At 38.8% G+C, this 20,986-nt stretch overlaps 1 protein-coding gene across 1 annotated transcript in view; it reads left to right on the plus strand.

Moving 5' to 3' along the window:
• LOC114283763 (7-deoxyloganetin glucosyltransferase) overlaps window positions 1-3,274 on the plus strand; it is a 39,448-nt gene extending 36,174 nt beyond the window's left edge. The window contains exon 2 of the mRNA XM_028226639.2: window positions 2,090-3,274. Coding sequence (XP_028082440.2) covers window positions 2,090-3,027 — 938 coding nt within the window. The 3' untranslated portion in view covers window positions 3,028-3,274. The remainder of the gene's footprint in view (window positions 1-2,089) is intronic.
• Window positions 3,275-20,986: the final 17,712 nt, after the last annotated feature.

Below are 20,986 nucleotides of genomic sequence, written 5' to 3' on the forward strand. Positions count from 1 at the left end.
AACATACCAGTTCAAGGCGAGGGTACTAAAGATGAAAGTAATGGTAACAGAAAACACGAACTCAGCAAAATGCAGGGTCAAGCAGGAATGGAGACTGAGAGAGAGAGAAGAAGGTGAATAGTACGAGTAAATGATTCAAAAAGTAGGGTTTTGGTGAAAAGCTCAAGTTTTGGGCGGGACTGTTCAAATATCGCGAGGTATGAGGGCGGCGTGATAGTTACACTGGGCCAATAAGGGTGTGCCACGTGTCCTTAGAATAAGAAGCGGTTCAGTTATAGAGACTGAAGAAACGTTTTGACCGGACAGATTTGTAGCACGATGTAAATTTAGCTCGGTTGGAAGGCTAAAGTTTTTTAGCTCGGTTGGAAGGCTAAAGTGTTTTTTAGCTCGACTGGTAACAGGTAATCCCTATCATGCTGCGCAGATGGAATTAAGGGACAATTGAGAGGGTAATTTATATATAAATTGGGCCAAGCTGGGTAATGGGTCATTCTGTGGGCCACAGTAAGAAGGGATGAGTAAAAGGGCCTTGTAATTAGTCCGGTCCAAAGGAGCCTTGCAGATAGCTCGGTCCGAAGGAGCTTGGTGGTTAGCTCGGTCACCACGGTCGGCGCGGTGACAGTTAGCCCGGTCGAACCATCTTGAGCCGAGGTATTTTTGGCTTCTATTTAGGACCTTGATGTTGAGCTTTCCTCAGAACCTTGCTATTGGTTAGCTCGGTCCAAACTCGATATGATTAGTGCGGTCTCAGACAACCCAGTTGGAATATGTCAAACCGGGATGCACGTAGTGAAAGAAAGAACCGAGCTAGTGGGAGCTCAGTCTAGTCTGCGGCTTTAGCATGGCCATGTTATCTCGGTCGTATTGACATCCAACCGTAGTAGAACCATCTCACATGGTTTAAGCAGTGAGGGGGGTGTTAAAGGATAAGTATTATCTTTCAGGAAGGTGATTCCTATGAGGACTCTACATGGAGGAGTAAGAGTCCTACTTGGATTGTGCCACGCGGAACCTATAAAAGCTCATAACATCACCTATGGAGAGGCAACATAACTTTGATTCTCGAATATACAGAGCTTTTGTCTATTTGTCTATTTTGCTGACTTAGGCATCGGAGAAGTATCCAGCGCACACCCGCCGGCTAGCTCACGTTTGCATTTTCAAGGAGTAAAGCGACGACGTTTGGAGGAGCGCGGACTTAATCAACAGGATTATACGGGAAAGATTATTTCTTGCTCGTACACTTATATAATACACTCCAAACAAAACCATTACGTCAACATCAAGAAACTAGTCGGTAAACATGACTATGGGGAAAGCTGTTACGTTAAATAATTTTGCTAACAAAGAGAAGATAAGATCATATCAAATACAAAAATTTATTTTGATGATTAAAATAATTTGTAAGGTTTTTTTTGGTATATATATCACAAAAAAGTATATATATTTATTAAATTAATTTAATAATTATAATTTGTTTAATTTATCATATTTATTATACAAAAATGAATTATTTATTTTTTAAAATATACTTATGACATTTTTTTTTATAGAAAAATGCGATAAATTAAAAATGTTATTATTATCGAATTGACCTAATTTTTTGTATTGATAATATATACGAAATACTTTACAAAATGAACGGTTTGAATCATCAAGCTAAAACTTATGGTGGACTCTATGGATCTGGGCAACACATTCCAGTCCAAATCTTAGATTGGGAGAAAACCTAGTCATTTTGAATTGTTTTTTCATATTTATAAATTAAAATATGAAAAGTTCGAAAATTACTATTGTTTCATATCATTTTAATTTGAATAATATTATAGATAAACAAATTTATTGCATGACTTTCTTACAATTAGATAGGTAGGTAGTTAGACTTAAAATAATAAATACCAATGGAATCTATGATCTTCTTGTCTTGTAAAAAATTGGCAATAAATTAATCTAGGGATAGCATTTTCCTTTTAATTTTGGTGCAAAAATATAATTTTTTTGGTATTTTCTAACAAATAGATTGTTTTCATTAATTTTTTTTTTTCAAAATTGTGTCGAAGCTATAATATTGCTTGTGTATGGTATGCAGATGCAAGTTATCTAACAAACGGGTATTTAGACACCAAAATAGATTGGATCGCAGGAATGAAGGGCATTAGTCTGAAAGACCTTCCAACATTTTTCCAAACCACAGACCCAAATGATGATATATTCAACTTAGCCATGGAATCAGCAGAGACAGCTTCTCAAGCTTCAGCATTTGGCATTCACACTTTTGATGCATTAGAACAAGATGTTCTGAATGCTCTCTCAACCATATTTTCCCATATTTACACCATGGGTCCTCTACAGTTACTTCTGAACCACCACATCCCAAGAGAACAAGACCACTTAGAGTCTCTGGGATACAATCTATGGAAAGAAGAACCGGAGTGTCTCCAATGGCTTGACGCTAAACAACCTGGTTCAGTTGTTTATGTGAATTTCGGGAGTGTAACAGTCATGTCAATGCAACACTTAGTTGAGTTTGCATGGGGACTTGCCAATTCAAATCACTACTTTCTTTGGGTAATTAGGCCTGATTTGGTGATTGGGGACAAGGCGGCTTTGTCACCGGAATTCAATAATTACATTAAGGAAAGGGGAATGATTGCAGGGTGGTGCCCGCAAGAGGAAGTTCTAAACCACTCTTCAGTTGGAGGGTTTTTGACTCACTGTGGATGGAACTCGAATATTGAGAGCTTGTCTGCCGGGGTGCCAATGATATGCTGGCCTTTCTTTGGGGATCAGCAGACTAACTGTAAATATAGTTGTGATGAGTGGGAGGTTGGGATGGTCATTGATAATGATGTGAAGAGAGATGGACTGGAGAAGATGGTTAGAGAGTTGATGGAAGGAGAGAAGGGGAAGAAAATGAAGAAGAAGGCTATGGAGTGGAAGAGATTGGCTGAAAAGGCTAGTGGACCTGATGGGTCATCTTCTTTGAATTTGGACAAACTAGTTAATGTATTACTATCAGGAAAATGAAGTGATGTTTTCCAAAATAAGATTGTTCTGGTATTTAGGTTTGGGTCTAAATAAGTTTGGGAATTTGCTTTGCGCAGTACAATTGATATTAATCTTTTTTTTTTTTTAATATATCTCTTTTGAGTGTGTATTGTATGTTTAATTATAATTTTTATAATCTTGGCTTGTAATTGTTGGTTCGGACTTAGTTATGATTTATTGTGCGATTTTTATTTTGATTATGATTGAAGAGATCTTTCGTTATAAATCTTATTTATGACTTGATTATGAATTATTTAATTTCATAGTTAAAAATAAAATAATGAAAAAAAATCATATGCAACGAGCAAAGGAGTCCTACGAATACAACGTACCGACTTTCGGATCTAACCTGACTTTTAGGTCTTTGACAACGGGCCCAAGCTATCTACTTTTTTGTATTTCCTCATTTTGTTGCTCTTAATTTAGTTTTTATATATATGTTAATTTAACCAAATTAAAGAGTTCAATGACACAAACTGTTGTGAGCATCTCCAACGGTAATAGACATTTAACCTATTTAAATATTACTATAAAATATATATTTTATTTTGCCTATCAACTGTTTCATATTTCTGCTTCAACCATACTCTTTATTTTAACTATTCATCCAAATACTATTAATTTTATAAAATGTCACATCAGCAACAAAGATGGAGGGAAATAATCCTAATGATTAAATACATTTTACCTAACCTTGAAGGCTAGCTACATGTAGCTAGTGAATGCGAGTTGAGCTAAAATGCCAAATTACATGCCTAGTGCATTGGAGTTGAAAAAAGTGAGTCGTACTAAACATTTTACCTAACAAACATTATATGCCTAGTGCATTGGAGATGCTCGGCTACATGAGTTGCATATCTCATTAATTCTATTATTTAATTGATTATATATCAAACCAATTATGTTCTTATTATTTGTATTTGGGAAATGTTAACTTTGTGTACTCCTAAAATAGTGTACATATTCATAACTTTTTTTCACAAAATTTTATGACATAAATTAAAAAATATCATAATTTTTCTCACTACACAATGTAATAACAAAGTCATAAAAAGTGTCATAATTTTGGAATGTATACCATAAATTTATTATTCATAATAATACATTACAAATATTCATGACTTTCATTACAATTAATTGTCACTTTGTTATATATAGTTTTTAGGGGTTATTGGCTATATATTTTGTACAGGCCAGTCACAGCTTAACACATGACTCGTAAAGTATGTTTTGGAGAATTAATACAAGTCTCCAATCAGTAATGGACACGTGGCAATTCATATTGGTAATGGTGGGTCTGCGTTACATGGAAGCAGTGAGAAGGTGCGGGGTAATATGGCTCAACGGTTACTCAAAAGTTCGAATTCAAATGCAAGAGGGAAGCCTAACTGAAGGAATGACGTAATGGAAGCTGATTATGCGAAGCCATGACCAGAGATCATGAAAGTGCATTTCGAAAGTTAGAAGCCCATTTCGACGGTTACCTTTGGGAAGTATAAATAGAGGAGAAGGACCCAGAATGCAAGGACCCAGACTCAGATCCAGAAACCAGTTTATTTACTTTGTTTTTCCTTTCCAGTTTTTACATTTCCAGTTTTTTACATTTTTAGCACTTCAATTCCTGTACTGCACTTTATTTCTTAGAAGTAGTTTTCAAGTAGTCGTTGCTGTAAACCTTTTCAAGACTAAGTCATTTCATTGTAAGTTCCTATTTATTCAATGAAATTCAGTTTCTGAATTGTTCTGTACTTGTTATTTCTTATAAATTTCTCCTAAAACAAGCTACCAGTAAAAGTCCTCTTTATTGAAGCTAAAATAATTTCAACACAATCGTCTGATAATTGGTTGACAATTAAAATTCTGTAAGGACTGATTAATTCTTGCTAGCACGCTTAAATTTGCACTATTAACCTTCGAAAGCTAAAAAAGCCAATATTTATTTTTGGCATGCCCAGTGGGACTATTATAAATGGCTAGACATAGAGCAAGAAAAGAAAATGAAAACCTGGAAGAAGGTGTGGAAAGGGAGGTAGAAATACCCAACCCAGAGGATAATGTAACGGATGCACCGATCCCATCAGATCCTCTGCAAATGATCGAATAAACTAGCACTTCGGAATATACAACACATGTCCAACATACTAAATAGGGCTATGAAACTGGACCTTTAACTGTTTTTTTTATCTAACCAATAAATCCATGAGTAGGTTTAGTAGATGCTATGGGACAACAACTAATGTATACAATGGAAAGATGGACAACATCCTTTCTGGATCAAATGAACTTTCATTAACCAATTGCTGCAAGACAGGCTGAAGAGAACGAGAATTTCCTTCTGCATAGATTAGCTCGAGACAAACAGCCTATGCAAAATAATAGGCAAACTAATGATCAATCTAGTAATCAAAACCATGAGAGAATGTCCCTTGTGCCTCAGTCATTGTATGAAGCTCCTTTGACACCACTAGCAAACCAAAATGTACCATTGCCTGGGCCAGCACAAGGGAATGGTATGAGGATGTTTCCAAATCCTATGTTCGAAGCCATACTTGGCACACGGGGCTTTACTAATCCTGTGTTTGAATTTACGTCCTGGGGGTTGGAGGGATTTTCTACAGTTAGAAGAGAAACAACACATGTTCCTATTCCTGTAGCGCCTTTCGTAGGGCTTTTCTCAGGACAGATTCCAAGAGGTTAGCCATACCTCCAATAGAAACCAGTATAACAAGGACAACCAGCCTTGAATGTACCCATATATGGACCAAGAGGCCCTTAAGCACATAGAGTTCTTCCAAACCCTGTGTTTGTTCCTCCAGTAGTGGTTCAACTAGTACAAAATATGGTTCCAAAGGACCAAATTGCTGACATAGTTAGAGAAATGTATGGACCTATGGCTCGAGGGGTTCAGATACCAGTGTATAGAAAACCTTACCCATAGTGGGCGAATAGGGTACATGAGTATCTTAGGGGGTTTAGAATACCAGACTTTTCCCTCTTTTATGGGACTGGAAACCAGTCAACGGTGGAACACATTGCTAGGTTTACAGGCCAGTGTGGTGAGTATGCCAATAATGATTACATGAAACTGAGACTTTTTCCAAATTCTTTAACTGAAGCAGCCTTCGTATGGTATATAAACCTTACACCTGGCCCTATCCAAATTTGGCAGCAAATGAAGGAGGTTTTTTATGCACAATTTTTCCAAACAGAACCTAAGGTTTCTATGGTAGCCTTGGCAAGATTGAGCCAAAGGCCTGATGAGAAAGCTGCTCAATTTATTACTAGATTTAAAAGGGCACGAAACAAATGTAGGGTCATGCTACCCGAGCCTGAATTTGTGAGATTGGCTCAAAATGGATTGGAGTTTAGGCTTCGAAAGAAGTTTGATTCAACTAAGTTTCGAGACTTAGTGGAATTAACCTATAAAGTGTCTAGATATGAAACTTTACTTAAGGAGGAGTAAGATCGAAGTAATGCATCATACAAGACCTACTATAGAGACCCTAACTATGAAATTGATGCAGCATAGATCGTAGGAAAAGAACCTATGACCTGTGAAGCATTAATTTAGAAAGACAGTGCAATAGACCAGTAGTTTAAAAAGAAAGACCTTCATAGGAAGTACTCTTTTGATTTAACAAAAGCAGATGACATTTTTGATCATTTACTTGCAGCAAATTTTCTAAAGTTACCAAAGGGAGTTAAGATCTCTACTCCTGAAGAACTGAAAGGAAAACTGTACTGTAAATGGCACAATTCTTGGACTCATTCAACTAAAAACTGTATTGTTTTTTGAGACAGAATCCAAGAATAGATTTGGAAGAGAAGGCTAAAGTTTTCAGGCAAGACTGAGAAAGCTATGAGAATTTATACCAACCCGTTTTCAGAGATTGGAAAGGCTGCAGCCAATGTTGGCATGCCAGATTTTCAAAACCTATCTTTGAAGGAATTAGAGGAAGTCACTGTGCAAATGCATGTGGTTAGCCAGGTTGCCTTCAAAAAAGACACCAGAAGTTCACCAGCAAGTGGACAGAACTCTGCAGGCCAAAGAGATGACTCTATTGAGGGGATATTGGATGATGACTCCCTCGAGGCAGCTGTAGTACAAAGGATATGTCCTAGATGTAGGATGAGTTATAAATAGCTGAAAGGGATCCCAGTTAATGGGAAACAATATTATAAAGATGTACAGAAGGATCAAAAACCAGCCAGCACCTACAACAAAAGGCCATATCCAACTGGTCCTAGACAACATTCATCTTTGGCTGGTCCACCATACACCAAGATGCAATCAAGGGGTAAGAGGCCTTTGTATGAAACTAGGCCACTCAATTATTACAGGGTAGATAACCAGTCTGAAAGAAAGCATGGATTTAGTGTAAGGCATGGGACCAGGATTGATGATTGGCCCCAAAGGACTGCTTCAAAGAGTGGGACAGCAGATCCAGTAGCCAGACCAGTAAGCACATGGGTTCCAGGAGTTCCAGATTGGTTTGTCATGCAGAACAAACATAAGGAAATGCTTACCCAAAGGAAAATTTTTGGATAATAGAGAAGAATGATCAAATCGCCGTTGATGGCTCCAAACAATTGGGTGTTATTAAAGAACCCAAAAACAAGTGAGCCAGATGTGGTTCCTATGATTTCTAGGTCTCAAAGGAGGAAGATCCAACAAAGATACACCCAGTATCAGAGGGATCTGAAAGAAAGCAGAGAGAGCACTTCTATGACACAAGCAAAAGACCAGGCAAATGAGCACTTCCATGACACAAGATCAAGAGGAGTGCCGGTATGGAGCAGTTGGCTAAAGTTTATGCTGAACTGAGAGCCAAAGAAAAATTCAGTTTAGTAGGCCTCGAGAAGGCTTTAATGGAAAGTGATAAAGAGACAGATGAAGGGATTGAGCTAGGCCAAGAGAGAACAGTGGTTGAAGTTAAAATGTTTGAAGCCTTCATGGCTAAACAGACCTTTCTAGTTGACAAGCCAACAAAGATAGATCACCAACAGGCTGTTTCGAAGGAACCTGCCAGCACAGATGTACCAAAATGTAGCATGGAAGATGCTTCTAAAACAACAAAACAAGTTACTTTAGAAGGGAAACAAATATAGCCAGTAGTTCAATTTGGCTCATTCTCTCCAGTGCCTGCAAATATGGTATGTGTGCTGCTACAGGAATTCCAGGCTGAAGAGGAAAACCAAGAAGGTCAGGAAGATGACCTATTCCAATTTCTAGTGAAGATTCACAGGCCAGCATGGTTCAAGATGAGTCAAAAGTGGCCACACTAATGAAAACTGATAAGAAAAGTGACGAGGTGAGCATTAACCTCTCATATCCCTTCGAGTACCCCACAATATCTATGATCCAGCATGTTAAGCGACTGTACATCAAGGCCTACTTCGATGGGATATAAATGAATAGGATATTAGTAGACAATAGTGCATCAGTAAACCTTCTTCCAAGGTCCTTTTTGAAGAAGCTAGGGAAAAGAAACCCTACGTTGATTCCAACCAGCACAACCATTGCTAGCTTTGCTGGGGATAAACAAATGGCTTAGGGTATTTTGCCTATCAAATTAAGTGTGGGAACCAGAGATTGTATGACAGTATTCTGTTTTATAGACAGTAACGCCAAGTATAATTCTTTGCTTGGTAGGGATTGGATCCACACCTACAAGTGTGTGTCTTTCTCTCTATATCAAAAGATGATCATAGCTCTATGCAATGGGGAAACAGAGGAAATTAATGCGTATCCGCAACCTTTTATTACTTGTGCTGATTTTGCTAAGGCCAAGCTATACACTGAAGGAGTTGTATCGTTCAGTGTGCTAAGGAAGCCTGATGGAACAGCCGAGGTAACAGCTGATGAGGAAGTTGCACACTTGAAGCACTTAGTGCGAGAGAGTGCTGATGAAGAGTTTGTCACCAAAGATGACAATGATGGCTGGTTGTAGGCAAGAAGATAAGAATCAAGAAGCTAGACTCTTGGCCTTAATCAAGTTTTCAGCATTGGACGTAAAGTCAATAGTCTAGAAGGTACAGGACCAAGAGAAGGAAACCATAGTATTGGTTGTAATCAGGAGCAACAGTCTAGGAAATACAGGAAGAAAAAGCGTTATGGACAGATTTTGTCTATGAGGAAGAAAACAAAGATGTTGAGCCAGAGAAAGTATGAGCAAAATAAAATGAAGAAGTTTCTTCGAAGGTAGAGGAAGTCAAAGGGGAAGCATCAATAAGTGCTCAAGTACACGCCCTTTTGGAAGAAGTCAATTTAGGGGAAGGTTCTGCACAGCAACCCACCTATATCAGTGCTTGATTAAGTCCCATTGACAGGAACCAGTTGTTGGTAGTCCTAAAGCAATATAAGGATTGTTTTGGGGTGGTCTTATAATGAACTGCCTAGATTTGACAAGTCATTAGTGGAACATAAGCTCCCTATGAAGCCTAATTTCAAGCCACACAAGCAGAAACCAAGACGGATGAACCCTGAAGTGGTTCAAAAGGTGAAAGTGGTTTTTAGGCTCCTTAAGGCAGGCATCATTAGAACAACCACGTATGTTGAGTAGTTGTCTAATATTGTGCCTGTGGTTAAAAGGAATGGCAAGATGAGGGTATGCATCGATTTTCGAAATCTAAATTTGGCAACTCCAAAAGATGAATACCCCATGCCTATAGTTGATCTATTGGTGGACAGTTCTGCAGGACACAGGATTTTGTCTATGATGGATAGGCATTTTGGTTACAATCAGATCTGTATTGTAGAGGAGGATGTCCACAAGACAGCATTTAGATGTCCTAGGAATATTGGCACCTTCGAATGGGCTAAGATGCCATTTGGTTTAAAGAATGTTGGGACAACATATCAGAGGGCAATGGATATTATCTTTCATGATCTCGTTGGAGGATACCTTGAGTGTTACATTGATGATATTGTTGTGAAGTCTCAGTCTATGGAGGAACACCTGGTTCCCTTGACAGCAGCTTTCGAAAGAATGAGAAAGTTCAAGTTGAAGCTTAATCCTGTCAAATGTGCTTTTGGTGTATTAGTTGGAAACTTTTTGGGGTATGTAGTGCACAAGAAAGGAATACAGATGGATCAGTATAAAGCCAAAGCCATCATTGAGGTATGTAGTTGGAAACTTCTTTCATGATCTCGTTGGAGGATACCTTGAGTATTACATTGATGATATTGTTGTGAAGTTCCAGTCTATGGAGGAACACCTGGTTCACTTGACAGCAGCTTTCGAAAGAATGAGAAAGTTCAAGTTGAAGTTTAATCCTATCAAATGTGCTTTTGGTGTATTAGTTGAAAACTTATTGGAGTATGTAGTGCACAAAAAAGGAATACAGATTGATCAGAATAAAGCCAAAGCCATCATTGAGGCAAAACCTCTATCAAGTAAGAAAGAATTACAAAAATTCCTTGGTCAGGTTAATTTCCTTTGAAGATTTATTTCTAATACTATAGGGAAAACTAAAGTTTTTTCTTCTTTGTTAAAGCTAAAAAATGAAGAAGAGTTTATGTGGACAGCTGAGCATCAAGCTGCTTTCCAAAGAATCAAAGCCTACTTGGCCAAGCCTCCAGTGTTAATGCTACCAAGGAAGAATAAACCCTTGAAGTTATACATTGCTATAGCAGAAGATTCATTGGGAGTTTTTCTGGCTCAAGACAATGAAGAAGGTAAGGAACAAGCAGTTTATTACCTTAGTAGGTTTTTAAATTCTTGTGAATATAAATACTCAGCTGTAGAAAAGTTGTGCCTAGCATTGTACTTTGCAACAATGAAATTAAGATATTATCTTTTGTTTATTGTTGTCTTGGTAATTGCAACCATGGACTTGGTCAAATACATATTATCTAGACCAATGCTAAGAGGAATAATTGGCAAATGGATATTAGCTTTATCAGAATTTCATTTAGAATATGTCTCCCAAAAGGCAGTAAGATGACAGGTTTTGGCTAACTTTTTGGTAGATCATCCATGTCAAACAGAAAGTCAAGTAATAATAGACCTTGCTATGGTCAATGTTAAGCCATGGCAAATGTGGTTCGATAGATCAAAAGCCAATGGTCTAGTTGGAATTGGTGTTGTGATTAAATCACCACAGGGGGTAGAAACCACACATGGTTTCAGGGTTAATAAAACTACCTGTTCCAATAGCCAAGCTAAGTATGAAGCTTAATAATGGGACTTGAGAAACTTATTAGATTACAGGTTTGTGCAGTTAATATATTTGGGGTTTCTCAATTGGTAATCAACCAAGTAAAGGAAATTTTCAAATGCCAAAGTGTAAGCATGTTACCATATTATGTTACTACATTTCAGTTATTTTCTCAGTTTCAGATAGGCAATATGACTTATATTTCAAGATTCATGAATCACAAGGACAATGATGTAGCCTAGAAGGCCTTGAATTTCAGAAGAAATGGGGACACTCAAGTGGACATAAGTCAAGCAATATATCAAAAGTTAATACCACTTTTGGCTAAAAGGGACATCATGGTAGAACTTAACCAGAATAACTTAGATGAACATGATTGGAGACATCCAATCATTCAGTATTTAACTGGCCCTTCTTCGAAGGCTAGAAGAAAAATTAAATTATAGTCCATGCAATACATAGTATATGACAATGCTCTTTACAAAATGGGAGCAGATGGATTGTTGTTGGAATGTTTACGGCAAAAAAAAGCATTGATTGTTGTGGCTGAGGTGCATGAAGGTATTTGCAATACCCATCAACCTGGTATGAAGATGAGATAGTTGCTTCGAAAGCATTCCTATTATTGGTCAACCATCCTTAAGGATTGCCTAGAGTATGCAAAAGGATGTCAGGCATGCCAAAAGCATAGCATGATAAGACATGTGTCAATAGTCGATTTGCATGCAGTAGTGAAGTCATGGCCATTTAGGGGATAGACAATGGATATGATAGGAAAAATATATCCACCCTTTTCGAATCATTATTGTTTCATTCTAGTGGCCACAGATTATTTCACTAAATGGGTCGAAGTTAAGCCTTATAAGGCTGTGGATCAGACTGAGGTTATTGGATTTATCAGAGAATTAATCCATAGGTTTGGAATCCCTTAGACCATAACTGTAGATAACGGGACTGTGTTTGATGGAATGATGGTGAAATCTTTCATAGCAAAATTTGGAATTAGTCTTATTAATTTCATCCCGTATTATGAACAAGCAAATGATTAAGCTGAATCATCTAACAAGTTCTTGAAAAAAGGAATACAAAGAGTTGTGAACGATAATCCCAGGGATTGGCATAACTAGTTGTTAGATAGGAAAAGGAGTGGAGGAATCCGTAGCAATGTCTATTGTCTTAACCACCAGCAAGTCAAGAGAAGGATTGGAGCTAGATGGTGGGAAAGAAATTGGTGAGCCACCAGTGTCTTCCTTGTAAGTACCAGCTACCACTAAAGATAAAGTGACAACTGGAATTCTCTCAGGTGATAAAGGGGCAGCCAGGACTATTAGAGAAGTAAAATGAGATGAGATGAAAGATAGATGGGGGAGATATGGAGTTAAGCCCGGGCATAAGGAAGATGGGATGCTTTGATTCAAAGAGGAAGGCGTGGGGAGTATAGAGCTAGGAAGTGGACGCATTATCTGAATGGGCTCTATACTCATTGGCACTTCAGTATGAGCCTTCCTTGTTCCTTTTGAGGCTAAAGAGGCCAATGTCGAAGGAAGAATGACTACTGTTGCATTTCAAAAAATAGAAAGGAAATGTTAACTTTTTGTTAAGTCCTGGAGAGGGAATCAAAAAGAATTAAAGAAAAAATTATCAGCTTCAGAGGTTGTGATGGTGATGGTTGAAGAGCTGCGAAGGGCATAGAGCTCAGTAGTTTGTTTCTTCCTTGCAGCCTCCTTTTGTATTGCTTCAGCAACAGCAGCCTCTTCTCTTTGCATTTGTTGTTGTCTCCTCTTCTCAGACCTTTGGAAAACTATAATTTCTTTGGAATGCTCTTGCTCCACTACCCTTCTAACGCCCCAAATTTCTAGTCCAAATGATAATACAACAATCATGGCTCTTTCAAGAAAAACCGAATATAAATCTTCAAACTTACATTACATGATACAATAGTTTTTCATGGAACAATACATTAATCCAACAACAAGTAAATAAACAAATAAATACCCCCAAAGGTTTACAAGTTTTTAAGGCTTGAGCCTGGTTACACAAAACTATTATTCTAACCCACACAAATACAACCCTTGGCTTACACACGGAGTCATAGCAAAATAAGGGTCTCATACTCTCAACACACATTTCCTCGCCTTTAGTTAGGCAGCATCACCACATCTTTTCTTGCACAAAAATCTCGTAGGGTGAGCATAAATCCCATAGAGCTCAGTAGGAAATCCTTAACAAAGTATATACATTTTATACAAGTCTCAAGAGATGAAATGCACATGCCATGCTATTCCTTTTTTGAAGATAAATTACATTTTCATCTTTTGAAAACTATCATGCTCAATGATGTCATGCAATTTCAATTGTTCAAAACTTAACAATTTATTTCAAGGGCGGTAAATACGACTTTGGTAATCCCTAGGTCAGTGTCTGCAAGTAGACTATATAAGTACTACCAAATTGTCATTTTTACCGGTATTAACCGGAAGGCTAGACACCTATCCGCGCAGGTTTTCGGTCTTTCACCCTGGACTCTCAGGCCAACTTACTCAATATCATCTACACCATCTATGAAGACTTACCAATATATTTACCCCAAAACCATTCTATGAAAACTTGTTTCTTAACATTCTTTTCTCAATGCAAGTTTTCAAATCAACTTTCAAAGTTTAATGTAATCAAATGAATTGTTATGCCAACAACACAAGATGAATATAAATACTTTTATTCCAATTCATCATCCAAGGAATAACACAATTCCCTCTTCTCAAGTATTCTCAACAATTAGTCATTTCAAGACTATTTCAACGTTTTGAATAATAATTTTCAAAATGAACAACAATTCTCATATTCCCTGAAATTCATCATTTATATAAATAGAAATAAGAAAATTTTCAAACATCCATTTATTTTAACACACAAAATAAATATAACAATATCATTCATGGATTTTCAGTCTTTTTTAAAAAAATCCCCAAATTCTAAGTTTTCTTACCAAAACTATGGAACTCAAATCTTTTGAAAGAAAACTTTCCAAAATCATCTTTTCTTCAATCAACGAAGATCAAAACCCATAAGATTATTTTAAAAGAACAAGAGACAAACCCTCTTTCAAAATCGCTCAACTTCTTGAATCAACAATCAATTTTCAAAGCTATCGAAAGATTATTTCGAAAATCATATAGATCTTACAAAAAAAAAAATATATATATATATATAATTCTAAGAAAATCCCTACCTCAAGTTTTGAAGAAGAAATGAGGTGAAATCCCCAAAATCAACGGTGTCGAAACTCGATCTTCACCGCACACAACGAAACCCTCGACCTGATAACCCACTTTAATGAAGAAGCAATGGCAAAACCCAAATGAATCTTGAGAAATCAAGATTTTTGATGTAGTTCGTGTAGAGAAATGTAGAGAGAATGGAGAGAAAATGTTTTTAGAGAGAGAGAGACATACAAAAATGATATGAAAATATCAGATTCACGAACTAATATAACATGGTCCGCTTGAGCGTGGAAAGCCCTGCTCAAGCATCAAATACACCTTCTCAATACTTTTGCAGACAAGTCAAACTTCTGGAACCAAACATTCTCCGCTCGAGCGCATAAACGGCCGCTTGAGTGGACAAGCAATTTCGAATGCATTTTGGATTTTTGCTTCGGGGGAGCTACCCCTCGACCCATCCAGGGCGCTGCCCTCGGACCCGCCAAGGGGTGCTTCCCTCCGAACCCCCGCGAGTTAACCGAGTAGCTCGATCCCTAGCATAGTCAGCAAAGTGGCAAAACATGAAAGATACGCTATAACCCGATACAAACATGAGACATTACATGTTCCAAACACATTACTACAACTCGATAACCAAAATAAGGGGAATACAAGGAACTAAGATATGTAACACCGTTCAAAACCATACCGACCCGAGCCCGAAACACCACAAAGAGACGGGTCAAAACTGGGATCGCTACAACCTTCTCCCCTTAAAGAATTTCGTCCCCGAAATTTCAAATCAAACTACTCAAACAAAGGGGTTTCTAGCGATCAAAACCACGCTATTTCATTTTCAAATCATAATACTAACTCTCAACCAAATTCCACCATTTCCACTATGGTTATCTCGTTAATAACAATCTCCCAAATACGCATAAACATGAAATTTTTCAAAAAGTAATGGCAATTCTCAACAACCTTATGCTTAAAACAACAACGCACATATCAACATATGGTTAACAACTTTAAATACATTTCCCTCAACACTAGGGAATATTACAAGGAAAAACAACTTAAGCATTTTCAAACAAATCCGGATATTTGGAGCGGACTTCCGCCTCCCGTTCCCACGTTGCTTCTTCAACCCCATGGTGTCTCCACAACACCTTTACCAACAGTATGGTTTTGTACCGTAAAGCTAACCGGTATGCCACTTCTCTAATTCGCTCTAACATCTCAAAAGGCCCAATGAACCTTGGAGATAATTTGCCACTCTTACCAAATCTCATCAAACCCCACCTTGGTGAGATTTTTAGAAATACGTGGTCACCAACTTCAAAAGATAAAGGTCATCTCCTCTTATCGGCATAACTCTTTTGTCGGCTTTGGGCTGTAGCTAACCTCTTCTGAATGAGAATAACTTTCTCAGTTGTCACTCTAACAATTTCTAGACCCAATAACGGTGCATCACCTAATTCGGCCCAACAAACCGGTGATTAACAAGTTTGGCCATGCAAGACCTCAAATGGTGCCATCCCAATACTAGCTTGGTAACTATTGTTGTAAGCAAACTCAATCAATAATAAGTGCCTTCCCCAAGGCCTTTTAAAATCAAGGACACAAGTTCTAAGCATGTCCTCTAAAATCTGAATGGTACGTTCCGATTGTTCATCGGTTTGAGGATGATAAGTGGTACTAAGAGTCAACTTAGTTCCCAACGCCTCTTGAAGGCTATGCCATAACTGGGCAGTAAAACAAGAATCCTTATCTGACACAATAGTCACAGGGACTCCATAAAGTCGAACTATCTCTCTAATGTATAACTCTGCCAAGCGTTCAACTGAGTCGCTGGTGCACATCGGAATGAAATGGGTAGACTTAGTCAACCTATCAACAATCACCCAAACGGTATCATTGACTCGTTGTGTTCTAGGAAACCCAGCTACAAAATCCATGGTAACACGCTCCCATTTCACTCGGCTATCGGTAAGGGTTGTAACAAACTCGCTGGTCTTTAGTGTTCGGCCTTCACTTGTTGACAAGTAAGGCACTTCAATACAAATAAAGTGACATCCCGTTTCATACCCCTCCACCAAAACTGACGACTAAGATCATGATACATTTTAGTGCCTCCCAGGTGTACCGCAAGGCGTGAGTGATGGAACTCCCGAAGTATTTCCTCTCTACAAGATTCTGGTACAAACAAACGGTCTAGGTAATAATGTACACTCAGATCCGAGTGAACGTTTAAACCTTTCTCTTCCTTCCCATTGGAAATCTTAACACGGATTAATTACACATCACGGTCTCCTCGTTGTGTCTCTATGACCTTATTAACCAAGGTAGGTTAAGCATTCAAAGTAAACAAGGTAGCACTCTCTCCGGACTCACCTAAGTGCAAATCAAACTTGCCAATAACATCTAGTATATCTTATTCTTGAATGGCCACACTTGCCAAACTACTCACAGATTTTCGACTCAAAGCATCGGCCACCACATTGGCCTTCCCTGGATGATAGTGTAACTTAAAGTCATAATCCTCCATAAATTCCATCCACCTCCGTTGGCGTAAATTCAAGTCTTTTTGAGAAAACAAATACTTTAGACTCTTATAATCGAAGAAGACTTCAAACTTCTCACCGTCTAAGTAATGCCTCCAAATTTTCAAAGCCAAAATCACTGTAGCTAATTTTAGATCATGGGTGGGTTAATTTTTCTTATGAGTTATCAATTGTTAGGAATCGTAGGCCACAACTTTTCCCTCTTACATCAAGACACAACCAAGTCTATCCCCGAATGTATCACAATAGACAGTGTAATTGAAACCCCTTTCCAGAATTATCAAAACCGGTGCGGTAGTCAATCTAGTCTTAAGCTCTTGGAATGACTTTTCACAAGCCTCACTCTACACAAATTTGATACCCTTTTTAGTCAACTTAGTCAAAGGTGCAGCTAGTCTAGAGAAGTCCTTTACAAAACGTTGATAATACCCCGCTAATCCCAAGAAACTTCGGATTTCAAAAACATTCTTGGGTTATTCCCAATCCTGTACGGCATCTATTTTTGAGGAGTCCACAGTTACTCCCTCTCTAGACACAACATGCCCCAAAAAACTTCACCTCATCTAACCAAAACTTGCATTTCTCAAATTTGGCATACAATTGGTGCTTACTTAGTAAACCCAGCACTACCTGCAAGTGAGTCTCGTGTTCCTCCTCGGATGTTGAATAAATCAATATATCGTCCACAAAGATGACCACAAAATGGTCCAAATATTCCCAAAAAATTTTGTTCATCAAATCCATAAAGGAAGCAGGGACATTGGTTAACCCAAAAGGCATTACAAGGAATTCATAGTGGCCATAACGCGTATGAAAGGCTGTTTTCTGAATGTCCTCCTCCCCGGACTCTCAACTGATGGTACCCCGACCTCAAATCTATTTTTGAGAAGCAACGAGACGCTCTAAGTTAGTCAAACAAATCATTTATTCTGGGTCGAGGATACTTGTTATTAACTATAACTCTATTCAACTTGTGGTAATCAATACACAATTGTAATGATCCTCCCTTCTTCTTCGCAAAGAGAACCGGTGCTCTCCAAGGTGATGTACTAGGACGAATGAAACCCTTATTTAAAAGCTCTTGGAGTTGAATCTTCAACTCATGTAATTTGGCGGGTGCAAATCTATACAGTGACATGGAAATTGGTGCCGTGCCAGGCACTAATTCAATGAAGAACTCGATCTCCCAGTGAGGTGGTAAACTAGTAAGATCTTCTGGAAAGACATCCGGGTATTCATAAACTACTCTTGGAAACTCAACACAAGCCCCGTCACTCTCACTATCCAAGAGAGTTATAAGAAGGCCACTAAGCTTGCTCCGACTACAAGGGTCAACAACTGGCGACAAGGCTCTATCAACTCGGTTCCCCAGAAAATAGAAACGATCACCACCCGAAGTACACACCGTAACTCTCTGACAGTAACAATCAATCACAGCTTGATAAGAACACAACCAGTCCATGCCCAAAATGACATCAAAACTCAACATATCTAGCAACACAAAAGCAAACGGAAGTCGACGCCCGACAACTTCTATTTCACAATCACGACAACCACGGTCTAAATCAACTGTACCCCCAACAAGTGACTCTACTCTGAGTAGAGGCACTAACCGTGCTACCTTTAACCCCAATGCAGAAACAAATGCAGTAAATATAAATGAATGAGACGCACCTGTGTCTATCAATACATTAGCCAAAGAATTACACACAACAAAAATACCTCTCATAACTGAGGATTTTGGCAACTGCTTTGGCACGATAACAGCATACACGTCCTCCTGTGGCCCCTGATTAACTTGCTCCCCTCTTGGAGCATAGGCCTATTGTACTGATTGAGTCGAAGCGGCTCCCTGATTAACTCGCGAAGCTTGGATTAATTGAGCCTGTTGGTGGCTCTAAGTCTGCCTCGAAGCTGATGCGCCAGATGTGCCTCCCAACTGTGGGCAAGTTCTCTTCATATGCCTCGGTTGACCACACTGATAACAATTAAACCCTTGACCTTTATTCTGAGACTGAGACTGACTTTGAGATCGGTTAGGTGGTGGTAATATTAACTGCCCTCCTCCCATCTGTGGGCATGAGAAGGCTTTGTGACCCGGTTGGCCACATTTGAAACACGAGAAGCTACTCGATGCATTTTCCCCCCAATCCGCACTAGGCAAAGGAAAAGTGGATGTAGACTACTGTAGTTGGGACTGGGATGGATATGTGTTCCTGCTCTTCTTGTTTTGCCTATAGTTTCCTTGAGACTCTTGGCCCCTAGACCTTGAACTCCGAAGCCTCTCCTCCTCGGCTTGTATGGAAATTTTTACGTGTGTCGCCCTCTCCACAAGACGGTTATATTCCCGAATCATATTTCCGACAAGCTTGAACATAACTTTTGTTTTTAATTTCTATTCAAATTCAATGCAACGACGCTCTTCCGTTGCCACTAACTCTGGTGCAAATCTGAACAAACTAGCGAAGACCGCCTCAAACTCTGCCACGGGGCATGTCGAGTTGTTTGAGGTCTTTAAACTCTTGCCTCAATCTCTCCTTAGCAGTGGGAGGTATGCACTTATCTTGGAAAGCAACCGCAAAGGCTTCCCATGTCGGCTCTACTCTACCCTTGGCATATTTCCACCATTGATCTGCGTCTCGCATAAGGTAGTAACTCGCTAGAGTCACTCTTAGTTCATTATCTTCGATGTGAAACATCTCAAATGTCTTCACAGTTTGTTCGAGCCACTCATCCGCTTTCCTGGGCTCGGGGCCACCATGGAACTCATCCGGTTTGGCCCGCAAGAACTTTTTAGTAAGAAAACTCGCCCTTGACTCCGCAGTGTTCTCTCGGGCATGATTCTCCACCCTCAACAAGTTCATAGACTCTCTTAAAGCCCCTGCCATTTCTTGAGCTAGGGTCCCCATTGCGGTTTGACCCGCTTGTCCCGGGATTCACACCTACTCCACTTGTTCGGCCACATTAGCTTGGCCGGACTTTTCCTCTTGCACCAGAACCTTATGAACTGATATCTCACGCACACTTCGGCGAGCCCTACCACGCCTCCCGCCTCTACCACCATGGGTTTGACCTCTTCCTGACATCCTATAAATGACAATATAATTAATTTAGCACACTAACCCACACGTTCCCCCAACTTGGCATACACATTTGATCACAATAATTCTATATATTCCCCTACCATATAACAATTAAATTTCACCCTACATAAGCACTTAGTCATGTAAACACATACGAATTATACTCTTCAGATGAGATTCGTCCCACGAAAAACCAAGAATTCTTAGTAGAATGAATATTGATCAAATACCCTTCTAATAAGACCTTAAGAAATTTAATAGGCGCAAACAACATCTCAAAAATCCAATCCCATACCCATTTAGTCACATAAGCATATTATCAAATAGTCACAAAATGCATAACGCTTCCTAAGCATGCTAAATAAACCCATTGTGGTTAAACAATCACTTCCCACAAGCTCCAAGTTGTAACGCCCCAAATTTATAACCCAAATGATGATACAACAATCATGGCTCTTTCAAGAAAAATCGAATATAAATCTCCAAACTTACATTACATGATACAACAGTTCTTCATGCGACAATACATTAATCCAACAACAAGTAAATAAACAAATAAATACCCCCAAGGGTTTACAAGTTTCTAAGGCTTGATTCTGGTTACACAAAAAGATTATTCAAGCCCATACACATACAACCCTTGGCTTACACATACAGTCATAGCAAAATGAGAGTCACGTACTCTTAACTAGGGGTGAGCAGCGGATATACCGATCCTCCAAAACCGACCGAACCGAACCGATCTGTCGCATTTTGGATGGATGCGTGATGACGAGCGGACGGTTGCGGATTGATTTTCTCCAATCCGCCAATTTGGCGGACAGATGGCGGATTTAAGACACCTTTGGCCGCAACTGAACCGCCAAACCGTAAGCACCCCTAATAATTTATAAGACTTTATATTTTCAATTTGTTTAAATATTTTGATTGT

The sequence above is a fragment of the Camellia sinensis genome, chromosome 12, assembly GCF_055761805.1.
Source record: "Camellia sinensis isolate YWXY chromosome 12, ASM5576180v1, whole genome shotgun sequence".
NCBI classification, from domain to species: Eukaryota; Viridiplantae; Streptophyta; class Magnoliopsida; order Ericales; family Theaceae; genus Camellia; species Camellia sinensis.